Source organism: Apodemus sylvaticus, chromosome 3 (assembly GCF_947179515.1).
Source record: "Apodemus sylvaticus chromosome 3, mApoSyl1.1, whole genome shotgun sequence".
NCBI classification, from domain to species: Eukaryota; Metazoa; Chordata; class Mammalia; order Rodentia; family Muridae; genus Apodemus; species Apodemus sylvaticus.
The window spans coordinates 142776047-142799435 of NC_067474.1; the positions used below are offsets into that span (position 1 = coordinate 142776047).

The 23389-nt window shown below is 51.4% G+C and overlaps 1 protein-coding gene across 1 annotated transcript; it reads left to right on the top strand.

The window, feature by feature from the left end:
- The first annotated feature begins 16652 nt into the window (after nucleotides 1–16652).
- Nucleotides 16653–22394, top strand: Tmem54 (transmembrane protein 54). The gene is made up of 6 exons (XM_052175846.1): nucleotides 16653–16668; nucleotides 19162–19358; nucleotides 21372–21431; nucleotides 21527–21715; nucleotides 21810–21944; nucleotides 22332–22394. The coding sequence occupies exons 1-6, from the start codon at nucleotides 16653–16655 to the stop codon at nucleotides 22392–22394; spliced, it is 660 nt and encodes a 219-aa protein (XP_052031806.1).
- The last annotated feature ends 995 nt before the right edge of the window (nucleotides 22395–23389 follow it).

Below are 23389 nucleotides of genomic sequence, written 5' to 3' on the forward strand. Positions count from 1 at the left end.
CCTCATGTCGCTGTCCTTGGCTTGGGTAGTCCTGCAGAGCCAAGTGTTTATTGGAAGAGTAGTCTGTCTGTCTGTGAGAGGCCTGCAGCTTTTTAACCCAGGGAAGAAAGGTTTCACTCCCTCCGACTGCAGTAGCGTCACCTGTAGAGCAGCAACTCCCCATACCAGGAAGCAAGGCCAGTCTCGCTGGCTGTGGACTGTGTCGGCTGAGTCTGCTAGATGGGGAGAAGACTGAGATGCACTTTTTTGCCCTCAAGAGGCAATTCTGCAGTTTTCCTGTCAGAGCCAGGCTTCATACTCACCACTCTGTAGTCCGTGTTTAGGGCAGTCTGTGGAGAAGGGCTTTGTGACCCTGCAGAGTCACAAGTTAGGGAGCAGAGTATTCCTTCTTTTCCAACTGGGGCTGAAACCCAGAGCCTTGTGCATGCTCTGTAGGTGTTCTACCTCTCAGCTGCATCTCAGCTCCAGGAACCAGTCCTTACTGGAGGAAGAGAAGTCTCTGCAAGATGACCAGGCAGTAGCGTAGGTGTTGGCCATGCTCTCAGGTACACACTCCCTGCTGCGAAAGCCAAGCTCAGGTTTAAGAAAGGCTAGGAAATGAGGTGTCCTGTGAAGGCAGAGAGGAGGCTTGCCACCGAAAGCTCCCTTGATCTTACACATTTAGCAGAAGTGAGCTGTTAGTACTAGGAATTTGGGCACTGAAGAATAAGGTCCTTGGGCTGGGTGGGGGAGGGGAGTATAGTTCAGCATAGGAATGCCTGGCTTCTGTGTGTAAGGCCCTGGGTTCCATCCCTGGGACCATAAAATAATAATAGTAATGATAATAAATGTCTTTAGGAATGAAAGCTCATACAAAGAATTGCAGGACAAGTGATCAAAAGACTCCTGAGATTCCAGATCTGGCAGCAACGACTTCCTTTGTGACTGTCAGTCAGTTACTTTCGTATGCCTCCATTTTGCCCAATCCTTAAACCATAATCAGGCAGCGTATTTATCTATCGCCTTAGCACTGGGCCCCGGGGAGAGCTGAAAGCATCTTTGTCTGAGGACCAGCTGCCTTTCTGTTTCTATCCACAGGTTTACCTGCTGCCTTGTACAGTCAAGGCTGGGCGTCCAGACAGCAGCCACTGTGGAAGATCTTACTTCTCAGGCTTCACAGGCCACCTTGTATTTTCTTGCACGCTGGAACAGGAAGTGCTGTTAATGGACTTGGCATCTCAGTAAGAAGGTGTCCTAGAGATGTCCCTGTGTGACTAAAGGAACCCGCTGGGGGAAAAGGCAGACAGTTTGGAGACCCCTGGAATGCAAACGACCCATTCAAGATTTGCAATTCTTCTAAAGCCTCATCAAAAAAGCACTTAACTTGGATAAAGTCAAAGGCAGTCTGTCAGAGTGCGTGGTCTAGAGTCAAACCTGTAGTCTTTATCTGGGTTGAGGTAATGCTGTGGAACTGGGCGGACTACTCCCCCATGTCTGTTTTCTCTCAGTCTGATTCTGGGACCACGGGGTACTGAAAAGAATGCTTTGGTAAAGGCCCATATTTCTAATAAGGAGAAAAGTCAAGAAGACTGGGTAGCTTCTTGATACTGGAACTCAGATCAGTCTCAGAAAAATGTTGACTTATTTGGAATTTCCCTGGTGTCAACAGCCGAGAAGGCTCGTTGGCACCATCTGGAGGAAGAAATGGGTAATGCTCTTCAGCCTCCATTCGCAGAGAGGCTTCCACTGCTGTAGGTATGGAATGTAGCAATAAAGAGGGCACAGGGTTTCTGTCCCCATGGAAAGGAGACAGATGCCACCTACACGAAGAGAGGTTTGTTCTTAGGAGAGCGTAGCAGACAGGGCCGTTTCTGAATGGCAGTATTTTAATTTTCCAGAACTATGACAAAATATCTGAGATTTTACCTGAGAAAGAGGAAGTGGCTGAGGTCCTGTGGCTCCATTGCTATTGGGCCTGCAGTGAGACAGAGCATCATGGTGGGGACGGGGTGGGATTACACAGTGGAAGAAGCTGCTCAGATCATGGCAGCCAGGAACCACAAAGGGATGTGCTCGCAGCATCCCACTGAGGGCATGCATCTGATGGCCTGAGTTCCTCCAACTGGGCCTTCTTTCTTAGTTTCCGCCATCTTCCAACAGCACCATCACAGCTAGGGACCAAGCCTTTGACAGACAGTCCAAGCCCAAATAGTAGGGATTATAAATCCTCTGAATAGAGAAGGAGGGGGGGAGAGGGAGGCCTTGACTGACTAGAGCACAACACCCTCTCTGACTGGAACACTGTGGGTCCAGTCAGAGAGCAGGGCTGTCTAAAAGGCAACAGCTGGGAAGAAGTCAGGAGGAGTAGCGCCCTCCTGTGGCAGAGGGTGTGTGCAGCCAGCTTTCACAGGGCACATCTGGTCCCCTGACATAAAAAGCAGCTTTGGGCTTGGCAGATGAGCGCATTCATGTCCCAAACACACCAGCTTATACTGCAGAGGCCAGCAAGCTGGGAACATCATGTCTTCCTCGAAGCCAGGGCTCTGTGTGTAACTTGCCTTGCCAGTGAGATGCATGAGTGCAGTGTAGACAGAAGTGACCGAAGGGGAGACTTTCTTTAGCTTCTTTGGCTAATGCTCCTGCAAAATCGCTACACCTCAGATCGCTCCTCAGTGGTCCAGGGCCAGAAGTAGCTTTGAGGGTATGGAAGAGCATCCCAGCCATAGGCAGCAGTTTGGTGCATGTTCTTAGAGCCAGTTGGCTCCTCATCTCTGTGGTGATGTAGCATCTCCCTCACCTCCCATGTGAGGATAACCAGAAACCTACAAACACAGCCTGCAACCCCTCAGGGATTTCCAACTCTTTTTGTGAGCAGTGCATTGAACCCTTCCTACTTAAAACTGGTAGAGTTTTGGGTTTGTTTGATTCCCCCACCCCCACCCCCACCCCGTAACTTCTGCTGTTTCAGAAATAGTAAGAGCACAAACCTTAGCTCAGTCGTGACTAAGTTGGGTTTGAAGGAAATGAAGATGTCATAGCTTTGGGATCTGGTAAACTCCAGTCACCTGACATGCAGTCTTTTAGAAGAAAAACCAAGTATCTGCAGGGAAAAGCCAGCACATAGGGAACGAGGCTGGACGATAGAGTGAAAAAATGAAGGGTTCCAGACGTATGCTGTGCAGCCCTAAACATCTTCCCTTGTAGCCACAAGCCTGCCATATCTGAAATAAAATGGGGCCAGGCAGGTTTCCTATGTTGTAGAGCATTACTTTCTTGAAGCAATGCAACCCTGGAATGAGAAGTGGGACTATTCCCTCAGATCTGGGTAAATCCGACAACTCACTGTCTCTACAAAGTTCCTCTCAGCACAGAAGCAGCCCTCCCGATTCCCTGGTGTGGAGAACCTGGGCTTGCCACTTCCGGAGAGAATGCCCACCCCTGTGCCCTAACTACTCCCCCTAATTACCTCCACGTCAGAGCTGGGGTCTGGGTCTCTGCCTCTGGAAGAAGGTGCGAGCATCAGACTGAGAGATTGCAGGGCAGGGACACTCGGTGGTTCTCCACAGAAACCTGGCAGTGCTCTTGGTTTTCTAAAGCTCTGTCACACCAAGAAGAGAGAGTGAAAATTTTGTTCTTGATGGTTGAATTGGTCAAAGACACTCCGGAGTCAATCTGGTTCCTAACTTTGTCAACTAAGAACGGTTCTCAGCTGAGTGGTTAGATAAAACTTGGTCTTCAAGGTGGCCTATACTCAAAGAAATTGAGATGTCTAAAATTCTTTAGTCTAGATGGAAGAATCAAACACACAAAGACACGTTGATTATAGACTATGTGTGTGACTTTGGTTAGTTTGTTTATTTTTTTGCTTTTTGTTAGTTTTTGTTTGTTTGTTTGTTTGTTGTTGTTTTTTTTTTTTCGAGACATGGTTTCTCTGTGTAGCCCTGGCTGTCCTGGAACTCACTCTGTATACCAGGTTGGCCTCGAACTCAGAAATTCGCCTGCCTCTGCCTCCCAGAGTGCTGGGATTACAGGTGTGCACCACCACCACCTGGCTGTTTGTTTTTTTGAGACAGGTTATATAGCCCAGGCTCACCTCAAACTCACTACGTAGCCAAAGATGACCTTGAATTTATTTTAAAATCAAAGTATTTTAGCAAGCAAAAAGATTTTTAGCAGGTGAGAAAACAAAAGAAAGGGTGTAGAGGAGGAGGGACTGGGTTGAGCAGCAGCGCCTGACCTGAAAGCCATGATCCTCCTGCCTCTGCCTCCTGGGTGCTGCTAGGATTACAGAGAGTGCAACCCAGTTCGGATTCTGCCGTGCTGGGGATGGAACCCAGGGCACTGTCATGCCAGGCTAAGCCATACCAAGCAAGTTACCCACCCCCGACCCTTAGCTTGCGTTTCTCTTGACCAGATTTTTCCATCCATCATTCCTTTCACCGTGGCATTGGAAAGGTCAGAAGTAAAGGGAACATCTACTGGGCTTTACTTGGCAATGTTGGACAAACCCAGGTTCTCAGGGAAATAAACACTTGCCTACCAAGCTACCTTTCATGGTTTGGCCTAAAGGCTTTAAGGGATGTGACCACTGAAACAAAATCCTTGACACTTGGTAGGCATGGTGGGATCCTGAAGTGACAGGGTCAAGGGTTATTTTCCAGGCAACAAAACCTGAAAATCGTATGTGTGTGTGTGTGTGTGTGTGTGTGTGTGTGTGTATCCCAAGATCTAGCAATGAGAAACCTGTCTGGAGCCACCAAAACAGAGAGTTGTGGGTGCTGGGTCTACGCTGAAAAAGCACTGGAACAGCATCAGAACCACATTAGAAATCCAATTTTCCACAAAGATCTTAAGCCGTGCTCCATGCTCCTGTATTTAGGGAGGTAGAAATGCTAGTTCTTTAGCGATTGCTTGGAAATCAGCCTCCAGCTAGTGCAACTGCATCAATTTAAAAGGATTCTGTGGTCCACTCATTAGAAGAGAGGTTCTGGGGGTATTACGGATTGAATTGTCTCCTAAGCCCCAGTACCTCAAAATGTGGCCATGTTTGGAAACAGGGTTCTCCCAAATATAATTAAGATGTCATCCTGAAGCAGGATAGTCTCCTAACCCAGTATGGATGGAGTCTGTCTTTAAAAAAAAAAAAAAAAAAAAAAAAAGGATTGGGGGCTGGAGATGTGGCTCACAGAACATGTACCTAATGCACAAGGCCTGGTGGGCTTGATTCCCAGGTCACACATACAAAAAAAGTGGGGAACAGATATGTGCACAGAGTAGGCATAGTAGAGAGATTGGAGTGACCTGAGAACCAGGAGAAGCCAAAGACCACAGGACCCTGGGTTGATAAAAACAAGGGACAGCTCCCCCGTTCCTAGCCACAGAAGCTTCCAGCGCAGATCCACGGTTGCTGGCACCCAGACCCAAAGCTGCTAACTCCTGATAGAAAGCCACGTGGCTTTGGCATTTTGTCAGTTAAGAAAAGGAACCAGGGCCTGGGCCTAATTCACATTGCTCTTCTGTGGTCCTCTCCCAGTTCCTGGAGACTCAGAAGCTACTAGAATCTTCCCACTGGCTCAGAATAAAAGCTATTATGGTTAAAACAGCAAAGGAAAGTCTTTCCCCAGATCGCCTTTCCACAGAAAATCATAAGCCAAAAGCATTTGGGAGGGGCGGGTTCTCCTGAAACTGCCACTGGCTTCAAACTTCCTCTGTACCTGAGGGTGACTCTGAACTGATGATCCTCCTGTCTCCTCCTCAGTGCTGGGATTACAGATGAGTGACAGTCACCATGTTTTGTGCCCTGCTGGTGATTGAATCCAGGATTTCACGCCTGCTAGACCAGTGGTCTCAACCTTCCTGATGCTGTGACCCTTTAATACAGTTCTTCATGTTGCGGTGAACCCCAACCAGAAAAATATTTTTGTTGCTGCTTCATAACTAATTTTCTACTGTTATGAATCATAATGTAAATATCTGATATGCAGGATGTCTGATATGTGATTCCTGTGAAAGGGTCATTTGACCCCCAAAGGGGTCGTGGCCCACAGAAACGTCAATCGCATGTCCCTCTGTCCTGCTTCTAGGTCCTGGCCTCTCTAGCTCTGCTCAAGTCTCATCTACACCTACTGAAGAGTGATCTGAACACATCACTCTTTCGGTCTCTGGCCTCGTAGGAAGTGGCAGGCTTCTAAATCAAAGGACAAAACAGGTTCCAGAGGACAGGGACAGGATCTGAAAATAACCCTGGATTTTAATGCCTGGCGCATGGCAGTACCTGCTCTAAAATGAAGCAAGAGTTCCCTGTTCAGCCCTTACCACTGAGTGTTCAGGGAGCGCCATATAAATTGGCTATGCTGCAGTAACTTGTATTGGGGTGGGGTTCTAGGGTTGACCCCAGGGCCTGCACATGTTGAGCAAGCACTGTAACCAAGTTACATGCCACGCCTGCACACTGCTAGTTTGGTTTTCGTTGGTTGGTTGGTTGGTTGGTTGGTTGGTTTGGTTGGATTTTTGTTGCTGTTGTTTTGTTGTTGTTTTCAAGAAGGAGGAGGAGGGAGGAAGAAAGAAGAGAAGAGGGCTGGAGAGATGGCTCAGCGGTTAAGAGCACTGACTGCACTTCCACAGGTCCTGAGTTCAAATCCCAGCAACCACATGGTGGCTCACAACCATCTGTAATGAGATCTGACGCCCTCTTCTGGAGTGTCTGAAGACAGCTACAGTGTACTTACATATAATAATAAATCTTTGGGCCAGAGCGAGCAGGCCAGAGCAAGCAGAGGTCCTGAGTTCAATTCCCAGCAACCACATGATGGCTCACAACCATCTGTACAGCTACAGTGTACTCATATACATAAAATAAAATAAACAAATCTTTAAAAAAGAAAAAGAGAAGAAAGAAGGAAGAGGAGAAAGAGGAGGCAGCAGCACGGTGGGGGCGGGAAGTGGGCCTAGGGGAGGCCTTAGAGAGTAAAGTGCCCACCACTCAAACCAAGAGCCTGAGTGTGGAGCCTCGGTAGATATGTGAGAGTCCCGCAGGGTGGCACAGCTGCGGCCTCAGTGCCTGGGAGCAGGCGGGTCCCAGGAACCCGATGTCCAGCTCGGTGCCTGAATCACTGAGCCTCAGTGAGACTCTCAGTCGGGAGAGGGCCAGCGAGGCGGCTCAGTGTGCACAGCCGTTTACCCTGAGCCTGATGACCGGAGTTTGGTCTCTGGGACTCAATGGTAGACGAGGAGAGTCGGCTCCCAAATGCTGTCTGGAGCCTCCACACATGTGCTGTGTCACCCGGGCACGGCTTCACACACAGATGAAAGATGAAGCCTTTAAAAAAATTAACGCCGGGCGGTGGTGGCGCACGCCTGTAATCCCAGCACTTGGGAGGGAAGAGGCAGGCAGATTTCTGAGTTCGAGGCCAGCCTGGTCTACAGAGTGAGTTCCAGGACAGCCAGGGCTATACAGAGAAACCCTGTCTCGAAAAAAAAAATCCAAAAGAAAAAAAATTTAAAATAACATGGAGCATGACCAAAGAAGACATGTGACATGCATGCATGAACATGCACAACTGCACACACAAATACATGTACATACAAGTACACATACATGAATCCACGTGTACATCCTGGCCTCTCCCTCTCACGATTAGCGTTATCATGGTTATGCATAAATTCACTAAATTTATTCCTTATGTGGTCTCCCACACCATACCGTGGAGCCTCATCTAAGGCCCATGGGATCGTGCCAGAGCGCCAGGCCTTCCCACTCACTGACAGCACACTGGGAGACATTGCGGCAACTTCAAGTCCTCCACAGGGTCAGGAATGGATTCTGACGCAGTGACAGAGACCCCACTCGTTCATCCTTTTTAGATGAAAAAAAAAAGTACTGTTTTGTTTTATGGCTATTTTGCCTCCTGTATGCCTATGCATCAAGGATGTGCCTGACCAGAGGCCAGAAGTGGGCATCAGATGCCCTGGAGCTGGTGTGACAGATGGCTGTGAGCTGCCAGGCATGCACAGAGGACTGAACTCAGGTCCTCTGGAAGAGCAGCCAGTTCTCATTTTGTATAGACAGGGCTTGCTGATATGAACTTATGTAGACCAGGCTGGCTTTGAACTAATAGAGATCCACCTGTCTCAGCCTCAGTGCTGGGATTAAAGGTGTGTGCCACCCTGCCTGGCTTGCTGCCTCTGCTTTTAAGCAGTGAGCCAGTTCTCCAGCTCTGGGTGCTGTTTCTTTGATCATCAGAATGTACAAGCCCAGGCTGGAGAGGTGGCTCAGTGGTTAAGAGCACTGACTGCTCTTCCAGAGGTCCTGAGTTCAATTCCCAGCAACCACATGGTGGCTCGAAGCCATCTTTAATGGGATCTGATGCCCTCTTCTGGTGTGAGTGAACACAGCTACAGTGTACTCATATATATTAAATAAATAAATAAATAAATAAATAAATATTTTTTTAAAAAAAGTCAAACATGGTAGCACAAGTCTGTAACCCCAACACGGGGGAAGAGGAGAGTGGAAGATCTCTTGAGGGTACAAGTCAGCCAGTCTAGACAAACCAGCAATCTTAAGATTCAGTGAAGACTCCCTGTTTCAAAAAGTAAGAGGGCAGTGGTAGAGAAAGGTACTTGACTGCTGGGAGATGGACTTCTGGCCTCTCCATACATGTGAATGTACACACACACACACACACACACACACACACACATGTATACATGCACACACACACAAACACACATGTATACACGCACACACACATGTGCACACACATGCACACACATGCATACACATGCATACACATATGCACACACACACACATGCACACACACATGCACACACACATACACACATGCATGCATCCTGAAAGCTAAGCCATGGAAGGCTCGGTTGCTCTAGGAAAGAAGAGTGGGATACCGGCCACCCTGTCTGACAGCTTCACCCAGCTGAGCTGCTGGCCCTGGAAAAGCAGGAGGCAGTGGTCAGGAGAAAGAGCGTGGACGTGAGCAGCTGATTTAGGCAATGCTGAGAAGTGACTCTGGGGACTTCCGGTTCACTTCCTTGCTCCATGGTTGGTACACGTGTTAGGTATCAGCCTGTTTCTCTCCACCCGTTCCTCTTTCCCCTGGCCTTGTAGTGTATCTGCGGGGGCGTCGGAAGGTGACAGTTCAGTCTTTTAGGTTACAGAGCGTCAAGACAGAGTTATGGCCAGGGTTGGAATGAATATCACCAGAGAGACATGACTGATGAGACTCAAGTCTTGAACCAGCCAAAGGTTGGACAGGCAACAGATGTGGTCGGTTGGCTTTTAGCATTCACATGACCACTCCCTCAGTGCGAGGGTTAGACACTGTTTCCCTGGCTCCTGTGCAGCCAGGATCTGCATACAAATCAGGTCTACCAACTGCATATGTATATGTAGGTGTGTGTGTATGTGTATATATGTAAGGGAAAGTGAGACGGGCCATATGTCATATGTGTGCTGGACTCTTGGTTCCGTGACAGTAGCCCTGGACTGCTCCAGCTGCATTTCCATGTCGACTCAGTCACCAGCAGTGATGGCGAAGCTCAGTGCTCAAGCGTGCTTCCTGGCTGCGGCGACACTGGCTGCAGTCAGAATTCTGTGTGCCTGTTGTGCATGGATGTGCGTGCTCATTTTCCTGTTATTGCTGTGGACAGGGACCGACTCTGCACACTAGGTGCATGGTCTACACTGTACTGCACCCCAATTCGAACTGTCAGCTTGTCGCTGAACTCCCTCACTTCACAAACTTTCAGTGGAAGGACCAGAATGAAGTTTATGATCTCTTGCCAACAACAGCTTCCGTTTCCTCGGCTGCTTGGGCTCGGCTCTGTAGCTAAGGTTAAATCCAGCTCCAGCAGCACCTGGCTCGCCCCAAGGTCGCCTCGGGGGGCTCCAGAGACCAAGCACAGGCTCTCCTGACCACATTTTGTAGAATCACCTCCAGGCTATGCCTACAAGGTTCCTATGAAACTGATGTGTGGATTGCAGGGCTCTGAGGGGTCCCAGGGTCAGGTCCCACGGCCAGGCCTGAAAAGAGCAGGCTCCAAGCTCAGCTCTGAAATTCCACACCGCTCCATCTTCCCACTCTGACCCGGTTGAGTGAATTGAGCGAGGGCTTCGTGGGTGGAGAGCGTGATAATCCGTAAAGGTGCTGACACTGTGTGGTTGAGGCCTGAGGCCTGAGTTGTAGAAGCACAGAAACTGACAGTGACAAAGGGACTAGAAGCTCGGAAAACTGGCGGTCCTCCAAACCTGCGCCAGAGGTGCTGCTCAGCTTCGCTTTGAGGTCTGCGCATGTGCGGCAGGTGGAGCCGCCCCTAGACCTAGGCTCCGCCCTCTGCTGTGCCTCGCCTCAGGTACCTGTCTTGGAGGAAGCAAGTTCATTGCTAATGGGATGCTGACAGCTCATCCATTCTGGGCTTAATCTGTTTGCTGCTGCTGTAACACAGGACCTGAGTCTGGAAAAAAAATCTACAAAAATTAGAGAAAAATATTTGCTTATTACACTTCTGAAGAGTGAAAATTCCATAGCCTCTCCTCCTCCCTCTCCCTCTCCCCCCTCCTTCCCCCTCTCCAACTCCTTCTCTCTTCCCTCTCCCCTTCTTTCCTCTCTTTTTCTCTGTCTCTCTCTCCCCTCCTCTCCTCCTCTCTCTTTTCTACCTTTTGATATGTAGCCCAGGCTAGCCCTGACCTCACTATACAGCCAAGGATAACTGAACTTCTGGTCCTTTTGCCCCTATCTCCTGAGTTCTGGGATTGCAGGTGTGCAGCACCACACCAAGTTTATGTGGAGATCCAACCCAGACCTCCATTTATGCTACTGAAGTATTTTACCAAGTGAACCTTATCCCCAGACCAAGTCTCCTTACTGTTGTCTCATGGCAGAAGAGAGAAGGGGCAAGAAACATGATCATGACTTCACATGTGTGTGTATGTGTGTGTTTGTGTGTGTGTGTGCATGTGTGCATGCACGTGCATTTGTGAGGGAAGTAGGGAGGACAGGAAGAGAGAAAATTGGAGATTCATTATAATATGTGTGTGTGTGTGAGAGAGAGAGAGAGAGAGAGAGAGAGATTGTTTTGTATTTTTGGTTTTTCAAGATGGGGGTTTCTTTGTGTAGCCTTGGCTGCCCTGGAACTCACTCTGTAGATCAGGCTGGCCTCAAATACTACATGTGTTTTGGGGAAACACATTCAAACCACAGCACAGGGCCTGTATTAGAGCACAGGAATTGCTACCCACAAACTGGCTCAGACAATGTCAACTAGGAGAGCACTCACAAAATGACACCCAAAACCCTTCCCTCAGCACAGAGTCCTGAGAGAGGAATCAGCATTGCTGTCTCTCTGTCCTTAACAGGAGGCAGCCAGCTTCGTCGGCGAAGAAACAGAACAAGAACATCATGGGAAACAAGTGGGCAAGGGCTCAGGTAGGGCAGCTGGCATGAGAGACAGGTCTTCTAGGCTGAGGATGGATTTGAGAGTAAGTGGAAAGTTTCCAGAGAGCAATTTCGGGAGAGGACAGCACAGAAATTGACTTCCTTCTGCTGAGGAGTGAGTGGGAGTTGAGGAGGAGAAGACAGCCTCTCTCTGCTCTGTGCTTGTCTTTTAATGGAAAAGACTTAAACAGGAGAGAGAGAGAGAGAGAGAGAGAGAGAGAGAGAGAGAGAGAGCATGTGAAGAGATGTATGTGTGGGTCTCTGGTCCTAAGAAGAGAGAGAGATGACCTTAGACAGAGGGGTCAGCTATGGTCTCCTTTCTGCTCAGGGGGTTGGAGGACAACTAAAAATCCAGTTGATTGAGAAAATGTAAAATTCCTAGTATAGAGCAGAGGATAATAGGGCATAACCTTGCAAGTTCTGGTGTCTGAGGCACGCATAATATCACTCTGGGATTGCACTCGGGGAGTTGCAAGGCTACAGAACACAACTGTGGGTTGTGAGACGGATCAGCAGACAACGGTGCTCACAGCCAAACCCCAGGACCCACATGATGGAAGGAGAGAGCCTACTCCTGCGCACTGTCCTCTGGTCTCTACACATGAGCCGTGGCACATGTACACACACACACACACACACACACACACACACACACACATACACTGTAAGGGGGAAAAAACCTACAAAGAACAAAGTTGGAGCAATTAGCAGAAATTCTGAACTATTTTGGAGTTCCAAGAAAATACACACTGCTTTCTTCTGCGGTTTCTAAGCAGAAAAGGCAGAGGACAGATTTCCCAGATGCTCCTAGGTCGACAGTGTCTGTCTGCTGCTAAATGGAGCCGGGTGCTGAGGATGTACTCGGCGGTTTGATTCCTGACACTGCAAAAGAGATTTAAAACATTCAGGTAAGATAGGACTGAGAAACAGGGAGACAGCAAGGCAGAGGCATCATTTAAACAAAAATCACATTTATTTATGTATGTATTTATTTACTCAAGTTTGTGTTTGTATGTGGATACTCTGTATCTTGGCATGCGTGCAGAGGTCAGAGGACAAGTTGAAGGGGTCAGTTGTCTCTTCCACCTTGTGGGTCCCAGGGATCACACTCAGGTCATTAGGCACGCTGGCCCGCTGCGCCACCTCGCCATCCATTTGTTCCGTGTGTGTGTGTGTGTGTGTGTGTGTGTGTGTGTGTGACCTGACACACATGCAGAGGTCAGAGTCCTGTGATAACTGTGGGAGTTGGTTCTCTCCTTTCATCTCGCGAGTCTCAGGATCAACCTCCTGTCATCGGGGTTGGTGGCAGGTGCCTTTACCCAGAGCCATCTCTACAACACTTCTCTTTAGCTTGATGTCCATGCATACATATATAAAACAGAATGTGTGAGCTGGAGAGATGGCTCGGAGGTTAAGAGCACTGACTGATCTTCCAGAGGTCCTGAGTTCAATCCCCAGCAACCACATGGTGGCTCACAACCATCTGTAATGGGATCCGATGCCCGCTTCTAGTGTGTCTGAAGACAGAGTGTACTCATACAAAATAAATAAATAAATCTTTAAAAATAAAATAAAATTGAATGTGGTGTTGTGTTATTTACATAGAAGAATTGTGGGATTGAGGCTTGGGATGGTGACTGATGATTATCAACTTGACACAGCTAGACTCGCCAGAGACGAGCCTCTGAGTGTGCGTGTGAGTGGTTTTCTGGGGTGGGGCTGGGGGGGTTAATGAGGTCACGAGGTCCAGCCTAAATGTAGGTGGTCCCATTTCATGGGCTGGGGTCCTGAGATGAACAAAAAGGAGAAGGCAAGCTGAGGACAGACATTCGTTTCCCTCCGCTTCCTGGCCGCGGATGCCACGGGACCTGCCTGCTCAGGCTCCGGTGCCCCAGCATCCTCATCCTGCCGGGCTGTACCTTCTAAGCCTTTCTCCTTTAAGTTGTAACATTTTGTCTCTGCAATGAGAGACGTCAGGAAGGCAGTTAGTAAGGTGAGGAAGAGTCCATACCCATGTCCCCCAGCAGAACGGCCACCAGGAGGTCACACCCTGGAAACACTTGACTCCAGTGCAAACGCTCAGGGCCACACCTGGTACAATGTTCCAGGAAGGGAACACTGCTCCTCCTATGTATCTGGCCTGCTTTCAACCCTTTACACCCCTCAAGTCATTAGTGCCGCAGAAATTACGGGAGCCTAGAAGACATATTACCATCCTGTTTGACCAGGAAACTGAGGCCCAGGGAACAGGAACCACCAGCAGGCCACAGTAAGCTGTCAGAAGGCAAGGAACTAGAAGTCTGGTCTGGAGGGAGGGATTTTGTTTTGTTTTGGTCTTTTTTTTCTTTTTCCTGAATGTAAGGTGGTGCATGAAGAAGTAGGCGGATGCAAGGGTCACACGGTGCTGGGACAGTGGACTTTAGTCTCCAGGAAAAGAACTGGTGATAACCTCGGGTCACTAAACTTGGATGACAATTGGAAAATTACAGTCTAATTGGAGCATGTGAGGCCGTGGTCTTCCCAGCTCACAGGCCCCAGGCTTGGGCACAGTTGTGGAGACTGTGGAGACAGCCACTGCTGTCTTCACCCTTCAGCACACACCCAGAAGTCAGGAGCTGCCACGCAGGCAGGCGTGGACACAAGCGTCCAGTCTCACGAAGACTTACAAGGCTTGGTCCCTAACCCAATTCCAGAAGTTCCAGCTGTCCTCTGTGCCCGGCACTGACAGAGACACACCATGTACTCCCACACCTGAGATTTGTCCCCACCGCAGCAGTGACCACAGGCACTCCCCAGGGCAGTATCCCTGGGAGGCAGGCTCTGTCATCTGAGAGCTATTGGTAGGGTGGGAGGGGAGGGACTCTGTCGGAGCCTTTCCTTTTTCAGCAAAAGCAAGACATGAATAAGTGTTTCCCATAAGATCACAACAGTGTTTTGTGTAAGATTGAAACACTGTTTCTTGTACAGTTGCAACAATGTATGTCCGTATAAGACAAAGAGCAGAGGGTTTCCCGCCCTTCCTCAGGCCCTCACCACTTTACTACTCTGGTGCCCTGCTTCTATTAGAAGCAGCTCCCACATCCACAAACATCATCACAGTCGCATCTCTTCCAGGATAAGGACCCAAAAATAGAGTTTCTGGGCTACAATTATGAGCATGTAGCCATTTGCAATAGGGCTAACAGCTGGGCAAGTGACCGCTAAAGGGTGCCCATGGACAGAACACTAACTGCCTGCTAGGGAAGGCGCCAGCTAATGGCTTAATGACCTGCCTCCATCCTCCCTTCTATCCATCCTGTCTCCTTATCCTTCGTCCATTGCACAATGTCCCCTTCAGAAGTCAGCTGATAAGAAAGGCCACCTACCCACCTGCCGGGACTGAGCAGGGCAGCCTGCCTGACTTGTGATTGTCCAGCAGTGCCTGGGCCTACACCCCCCACCCCGCTGCTAATGCATTTTCCAATTTCCAAAAGCTGGATGTGCGGATCCAGGTGACACAAGGAACACAGGAGGTGTCACTACAGGGTGACACTATAGGCACACAGTCACCAGACACCTGGGGTCCAGGCTCTGAGAACTGTAGACATCTTGCCGGCCTCATCCATGGAGACTGTATTCATGGAGCTCAGAATGGATGTGGTACAGATGCATTAGTTATGCCTGCTGCGAAGACCTCAGAAGTCCAGGAGGTGCCTGCTACGGCCGAGGCAGAATGCCTGGCAGAGACGTGGGTGGGAGCTTCCCAACTGTGTATTCACCACTTCTGGCTAAATGGCCCACAGTGAGTGCCCACCTGTCTGAACCCGAAGGAGGAGGACAGGGCTTCTGTCTGCAGCAGGGACACTGTAACGAAGCGAGAGTCCATCCAACACTTGATAACCCAAAGCCAACTCGAAGCCCTCACAATAGACATTCTAGGATCTCTGTGAGTTCGAGATCAGCCTGGACTGTGAGTTCCAGGACAGCATAGTGAGACCCTGTCGTGTGTGTGTGTGTGTGTGTGTGTGTGTGTATGTGTGTGTGTGGCCTTTGTGCTGTATCAGTGCCATAGGCTGTTCCAGTGGAGATCGGAGGACAACTTCCAGAAGCCAGTTCTCTCCTCCCATATGGGTCCCAGTGATGGAACTCGGGTTATTGGGCTAGTGGCAAGGGACTTCGCTGACTGAGCAATCTTACTGACCCCTGCGATTTCTTTTTCTTTTTCTTTTTTCTTTCTCTTTTCCTCTTTCTCTCTTTTTCTCTTTCTTTCTTTCTTTCTTTCTTTCTTTCTTTCTTTCTTTCTTTCTTTTTTTTTTTTTTTTGATTTGGTTTTTTGGAGACAGGGTTTCTCTGTGTAGTCCTGGCTGTCCTGGAACTCACTCTGTAGACCAGGCTGGCCTCGAACTCAGAAATCTGCCTGCCTCTGCCTCCCGGAGTGCTGGGATTACAGGCGTGCGCCATCACTGCCCAGCGTCTTTCTTTCTTTCTAAGCTGCATTTTCTTACATCAAGGGACAAGAATTATTACCCTTGACATCACCCCACCACCGCCAGGACCGAAAGGAAAAACACCTTGCTCAACATGGAAGACCAGACTGAGACCAGGAGACAGGCTCTCTCTCTCTCTCTCTCTCTCTCTCTCTCTCTCTCTCTCTCTCTCTCTCTCTCTCTCTCTGTGTGTGTGTGTGTGTGTGTGTGTGTGTGTGTGTCTGTCTGTCTGTCTGTCTGTCTGTCTCTCCCAGCTAAAGGAAGACCCAGCCAGGGGGCAGTGGTGGTTCTGAAGTCACACCGCAGACTAGAAGCAGACCCTGGTTGCTCCTTCTCATTCCCCAGCTTTCATCCTGGCCCAGGTGTCGGTGTCCCGTCCCCTCGTCCCCACCATCCCGGGTCGCGCTCACATGCTAACACCACCATCTCCCAGCACGGCCGATGGAGACCCCTTGGAGCCTCAATGTCCATCGGTGGAATGGGCGTGCGAGGGGGAACGAGGGCGGCTTGGCGCCGGGCGCCTGGCTCAGCGGCAGGGGCGTGGCCGTGACTCAGCCGCACAGTCCCGGGGTCGCCCAGCCGGTCCGACCGGCCTCGGCAAAGCGCGCGGGGCGCCGGGCTGGGCGACTGAGGGGTGCAGGGAAGGGAGACTCCAGGAGCCTGCTTGGGCGGGAAGAGGAGCCCAGGCCGCGGAGGAGAAGGATGGGAGCGAGACCTCGCTGAGGCCGGCGGGGGCCTCTGGCTGGGATCGACATGTGTCTGCGCATCGGTGAGCTGGGGCAAGCGGGGGACCCAAGTCGCCTGCTACACCCAACCCTGCTTCACGGACTGGCCTGCTTCAGGTCACTTTCCTCTCAAGCCTCAGTTCCCTTAGAAGCGGGGTGACAAGCGGCTGGGCTTTATTTGCTTTAGGCAAGTGCTCTACCCCCAGCAACACACCAGCCTAAAAATTTCGAGGCAGCGAAGTTACTCAGCGACGAGCCCAGAACTCAGTACTACTTGGCCCGCTCTTACTTTGAACACCTCCCGCCTCAACCTCCTTAGCAGCCGGGGGCTCCAGGTTCGAGCCAGTGAGGCCCGGCTCTGAGTAAGCCTGGTTTTGGTATGGCCAGTGGCACCTCACCTCCTGGCCTTATTTTCCTTTCTAAGAGGCAAGACTCGGGAGGCTCCGGGATCCGCAGATAGGAGAAGGGATGCTGGAGAAACAGATGGGGTTCTGGGGTCCAGGCCCCCGGCTCCTTACCCTTCACAGGTCCCATGTCCAGACCTTCCTCTCATCCAGCCAGACTGGAGGGAAAGGCCAGTCAGTCAACCAGGATCCTTGACGGAGGTGACTGCTGCGGCCCTCCCCCACGCCCTGGGCGAATTCTAAGGAGTCCCCACTCCTCAGCACGCACATCTTCCTATTTCTCCATGCCTAGTTCTCCTTTGTCAAATGAAGACCTTTGCACCCACCTCTTGACCAGGATGAAGTTCTTTTCTGCTAATAAATGCTTAGCACCATGCGGGCCCCATTGCCCAGTGCTCCCAGCAAGGGAACGGAGAAATATAGCCTGCCTAGGGCTCTCTGACTAGTGCAGAAGGACAACCCTAGCCTGCCTGTCGGACCATAGCCTCGGTCCAGAGATGCTGCTGCTTTTAAGCCCAGTAGTGTCTGGGTCGCTGCTGGCTGCTGGGTGGGTGGATGGGTGGGTGGATAGGGTGGGACCCGTGAGGCCCCTGGAACCAGGCTGCAATTCCTCTTCCTGTTTGGCCAGCTGTTCATCTTCACAAGGCCATTCCAGTTCCTCGTGCCTTTCCAGTCCATGGTCTGTCCCCTGCTGCAACGACAATCCCAGGGCCTGCCAGCTAGAGTCCGGAGAGAAGTTAGGGCAACCCCACCTGGCACTGTGCAGAAAGAATCTGGAGTTCTGAGGGGAGGGGGGCCTGGTGCCAGGTCCACAGTGAGTGTGTGACAGGCTCCTCCTTGCACCCCCAAATGCCCCCCACTCAGTCTCTGTGTGTGTGTGTGTGTGTGTGTGTGTGTTACTGAAGTTGCTTACAGGAGTTTGGGGGAGGGGTTCACTGGAACATAGGCCACTCACTAGTGGCTACACCACTGAAATAAAATAATAATAATTTCTTTTTTTTTTAGGCAGAGTCTCACTCTGTAACCTAAGTTGGTCCTGGCTTTGCAGTAATCCTCCTGCCTCAGTCTCCTGAATACAGGGATTATGAGCCACCTTGGCCTCCTTGGCCCCCTGCAATTGCCCAGAGAATGCCCATTTTAGTGATTCTTTTCTTGTTTTCATTCAGCTACAGAGCTCACACATAGGGAACAGGGCCAAACTTCTCTGCCACGCGTGGAGACATTGGGATTTAGCAAGGGTCTCAAAGTCAGAGGCCACTGGGAGAAGCAAAGAGAAAGGACGCTGCTCGACTGAGAGGGTCAGCCACACCCTTCCGGTTTCTAGGAGCTAAACTGAAGGGGGCTCCCTGGGGTCCAGGGTGCGGGGCCAAGAGGCCTGTGGGATGATGGAGCCAGGGCAGCTCGGAGGAGGAGGAGGAGGAGGAGGAGGGGGAGGAGGAGGAAGAGGGGGAGGGGGAGGGGAGGGGAGGGGGGCTTCCTGCTGTGTGAACGGGATAGGACTTGACCACTCAGAAAGTGCATTTGTTGCCAGAATCCCTCCTGGTCCCAGATCCAGTTAAGCATGGCCTGCACTAAGAGTCCCCGATTTCCTGTCCACCCGTGGACTTTGTCCACACTGAGAAACAAGGGCTCTTTCCTCTCCAGGAAGGGAAGTGGAGACTTCCCTGTAGACTTCCCTTCCTCTTGATAGCTCCAGTTAGCAGCCGCGTGTGAAGTCCTGTGTGTTCCAGGCCCCATCTACCAAACCGACTACTGAGCAAGGCCTGACTCCTGCCCAATACCCTGCGGGCTCCGCAAGGCCTGAACAGTGCCTGTCAGGCTCATAGATACCTTAGAGCATGGCGTGGAGCAGGCGCGAGGGGCGCTTTTAAACATGGAAGGGCTGAGTGAATGACCGGAAGGCTGGATGGCTCAGTGGGAGGGTCGGGCTGGGTCCCTGCTACTCAGAACACAATAGTTAGCAATGACAGCTGTGTGGACCACCTGTGTGCTTTGCCAGTCTCATAATTCAGGGACTAAACACCAACTGTGAAGCTTTTAGAGTCGAAGAAATGGGTGGGGGGGGGGTCTCAGATGTGCAACCCCACCCAGCAGGAAGCGCCTCACCTCGATCCCGACCTGTGTCCCCCGCAGGTGGCCTGAATGTGGACGAGTTCCGGAAGGTGCTGATGAAGACAGGTCTGGTGCTGGTAGTGCTGGGTCACGTGAGCTTCATCGCAGCCGCCGTGCTCCACGGCACCATGCTGCGCTTCGTCGCCGCCGCCACCAGTGACGCTGTGGTTCTACAGTACTGCGTGGTAGACATCCTCTCCGTCACCTCTGCCATTGTGGTAATGGCCCGGCAGGGAGGCCAGCAGGAAGGAGGGACTGGGTCCCAGTCAGAGCCCCAAGCACTAACCCTGTACCACATATGGCATAACCATATACAAACTGGGCAGGCACTCGAACTCTCTCTGCCTCAGTTTTGTCCTCTGTAAAATGGGGATGGCGAGAGTGCGCATGCACAACAGAGGTTCCCAGCGAGCGTCTGAGAAAGTCCTCCACAGACAGTGCTTAACCGAGGGGCCTGGTGTATGTCTGGTGGGAGCTGCTGTGACAGATACATTGTGGTACAGAAGGAGCGAGCATGCGCCTAGCTAGGGAGGGTCAGTGAGGGTTTCACGGAGGAGTAGACCTCTGAGCCGGGTATTTATGGATGCGTAGGCGTTCCCAAGGGACCGTAATTAACAACCCAAGTATGCGGCATGCTGGGGCTGGCTTGCAAAAAAGCATGCCAGGGTGGCAGGCAACCTATGCCAGGCTGTGTGGCAGACCAAATGTGTGGAGCTGGGAACGACTGAGATCTGTTCTGGAGAGGCTGAGTGAAACAGTCAGACAGGACTTTAGCATCAGGGTAGACCACGTGCGTCACTTGGTATAAGCAGTAGCCATTGTGATAGCTGGACATCTTTGTTTGATGAATGAATACTTGAAAGAATCTGGTGTGCTTAGGTGTACAAAAGCTCTTCTCTGCCTGTCAGCTAAGGCCCGCTGTAGACTTGTTCATCTCTGGGAGACCTGCTGACTCCTCGCTGAGGGACTTTTCTCTCTCTGAGCTTGGTCTCTGCCTACAAAATGAAGCTCTGACAACCTGGTGGGCTCCAGGCATGGTGACCCAGGCTCTGGTCTGTGGAGGCTCCAAGGGGAGGAAGAGTGTGGTGCGATGTGCCGGTCGGTGTCTGTTTTGCTCAGGAGCTGTTTGAGGAAGGCATGGAAGGTGGCCAGGTCAGGAGGCTCTGGGCTGGAACACTTCATTTTTGCCTTCCTTTCCCCAGTAAACCACTCCCAGCTGCCCGTGCCTGGGGGATTCACCCCACTCCTTGGATGTGGTGATTTATCTTGCACATCCCGCAGACAGGGGCTCAGCCCAGAGAAGTTGAGGTACTTTCTTGAGGCTGCACAGTGAACGAACACTGCCACTTTACCCCCATGGTACTGTGTCCAATACCGAGACTGACCCTAGGAAAGCAGAGAGGCTAACGGAGCCCCGATGATCTAGAGGTTAGCCGCTGAGCTTAGTGGATCTCGGGGAATTAGGACTCCGGAACAGGGCGTCTTGGAAAGGATGATCTGTGGGTATGTATGAGTGCCCAGGTCCAGTACGATAGGGGAAGACAGTGGCCCAGGATAGACCAGAGGAGGCCAGGACTAGGTTGTTAAGAGCCTGGGATAACCTGATGCTCTTAGAGGAGGTTTCTTTGTCTTTGGGGTCCTTAGGCGTGAACCCGGCGTGAACCCGGCTTCCCACATTCTAGGCATCCATTCTATTCCCAAGGTCCATCTCGGCCCTCTCTTAAAGATTCTGAATTCTGTTCGTGATGCCTCCTGCCTGTCTAAGATGGGGCCTCACTACCTAGTCCTGGCTAGAAAAGGACTTTTTATGTAAAGCAGGCTGACATTAAACTTGCAGCAATCCTCCTGCCTCAATGCTGGGATTGTAGGTATAGACCTCCATGCCTGGTTTCTGATTTAATATCATTTTGGTTTTAGTACCTTGTTAGTAGAATGCATTTCTTCCAGTCTTCTCCGTGCCAAGGAGCTATGCCGTGGGTCCTGCCGCCTAGCACATTCCCTGGCTTATGCCTGCAAACTTAGGATGCACAGGACCCTTAGGACTCCAGCTTTAGGCAGTGCAGAGGTCATAGGAAGGTCATAGGAAGCAGGAGTCAAGGCCAGAGGACAGGGTGGGAGTGGAAATTGCAGGACCGTGGAAGATGTTGGGGAGATGTGTATCCAAGCGCCAGTCTGACCCCGAGAGCTGTCCCCCATCGTTGGTGTAAGAGCTAATCCAAGCTTTCCCACAGGTCACCATTGCGGGAATTTCAGCCGTCGTCCTGTCACGCTATCTCCCCAGCACCCCCTTGGTATGTGACACTTCCTCAAACGGGACTGTGGGCTGGGTCAGCGGCCCTCATGGGGCCAAGCATGATATCCGCTGACCGGTGCTCTTCCTGCCTAGCGCTGGACCGTGTTTAGCTTGTGTGTGGCCTGTGCCCTTCTCTCTCTGACCTGTGCCCTCGGACTCCTGGCTTCCATTGCTGTGACCTTCGCCACCAAGGGCAAGGCACTCTTGGCAGCCTGTACTTTTGAGAACCCTGAACTCCCAACGCTGGCACCTGACTGTCCTTTTGACCCTACTCGAATTTACGTGAGTGCCTTGTCCTGGAAGGGGCTGGGAAAGAGTCTTGGGACCTACCTGCACCCCTATCCCTGATTAGATGCTTGTGCCCCTGGACCTACAGAGCTCTAGCCTGTGCCTCTGGGCCATCTCCCTCATATTCTGTCTGGCGGAGAGCGTGTCTGCCGTGCGCTGTGCCCAGCTTGTGCATCGACTACTGGAACTGAGACCCTGGTGGGGGAAAAGCTGCCACCACACGGTAAGTTCCCCCCACAGTCCTGGGAGGTATCTGGCTGGTCAGCCTCACCCCTCTCTGAACAGAGCCTCAGATAACTGGAGTAAATGTTTGCTCACTGTCACCAAAGGGCTCCAAAGTCCAGAGAGGCCAGATGTGCCTGCTAAGTCACACAGCTGTTGTCTGGCTCTCCTAACCTTGAGGGGAAGCACTGGTCTTTGGGGATTATACAGGAGACACTCGGGGGAGGGGGGATTCTGGCCTGTCATGAATGACTGATAGTGCTGTCTACCATCACCACCACCACCCCATGACCCAGAAGCCCCTAGTCCTTCCTTCATCCAGTTTGAGGGTATCCTGAAGATAGAGACCCCAGGTCCAGGGGTGGTTACCAGGTTTCTGTGTCTGCAGATACACGCAAGCCCAGAGCCCCTGGACGGCCATGACCTACTGGGCTGCGGCTCTTGCGGCTGACTCTGACATCTCTGCAGTGCCATGGCTACTGGGGCATGTGGCCACGCCCACACTGACCAGCGCCCAGACAGCCATGCAAGCTTAGCCAGATCCAGGATTCCTAGAGCAAGCCCCAGAAAGATCAGTGGACTCCTGGGGACGCGGGAGAGGGCTGTGAATGCCCTCCCCCGGCCACCAAGCACAATGCACTGAAACAAGACTTTATTTTGAAGTTATTAAAAAGAACAAAGATGCTCCGTGTGGCTGCATGCAGAGGGGCGTGGGGCTTGGCCAGGGGCCTGCACGTCTTTCCCACATAGAATGCTGTGGAGGGGCTCTGCCCATCTGTCTGTGGGCCTCTGTGTGTGCGCGCGTGTGCGTGTGCGTGTGCGTGTGTGTGTGTGTGTGTGTGTGTGTGTGTGAGGGGAGAGGTGGAATACAGAATACAGATGGAGTAAATCTGGTTATCCAAGTGCAAAGAGGCAGGCTGGGTTTGGGGACCCCCAGTTGGAATCCTGGAGGATCTTTTTTTTGTTGTTGTTTTTACCATGGCCTCCAGCCAGCAAGAGCTGGGACAAGAAATGTTCTTCTGCAGAGAAGTAGATCAGGGAACTTCTTCAAAGCCCCACAGCCCAGGAATCCTCCATGTCTCCCCTCCAAACTAAAAGACTCTTCACCTTGGCACGACTCCCCTCCTTCCTCCAGGCTGAAGACCACCCAAAGGGGACCTAACCCACCCCCACCCCCTGCCTCGTGTAGTGGCAGAGCCTCCGGGCTGTGGGTGGGTGAAGGGGGTCCAGCTGTCTGAGTAAAGAACACAGAACCCGCCCCGAGGGTAATCCCGGTCCCACTAAGGGAGATTCTGCCTCTTGGGCCGTGGGAACTAACGGCTGCCTGCTTAGCCCCTTCCTTACAGGGTTCGCTTCTCCAGAGGCCCCCCCCCCCACAGATGCAGACCCCAGAAAGGGATCCCCACTCTGGCCCCCAGCCTGGATAGACACGAGGGAGAGGAAGCT

What these genes read in the sequence shown, in the direction of transcription:
- Tmem54 (XM_052175846.1), top strand. An exon ending in CCGTCACCTCTGCCATTGTG is followed by an intron (nt 19,359 to 21,371) that starts GTAATGGCCCGG and finishes GCTTTCCCACAG; the next exon opens with GTCACCATTGCGGGAATTTC. An exon ending in ATCTCCCCAGCACCCCCTTG is followed by an intron (nt 21,432 to 21,526) that starts GTATGTGACACT and finishes CTTCCTGCCTAG; the next exon opens with CGCTGGACCGTGTTTAGCTT.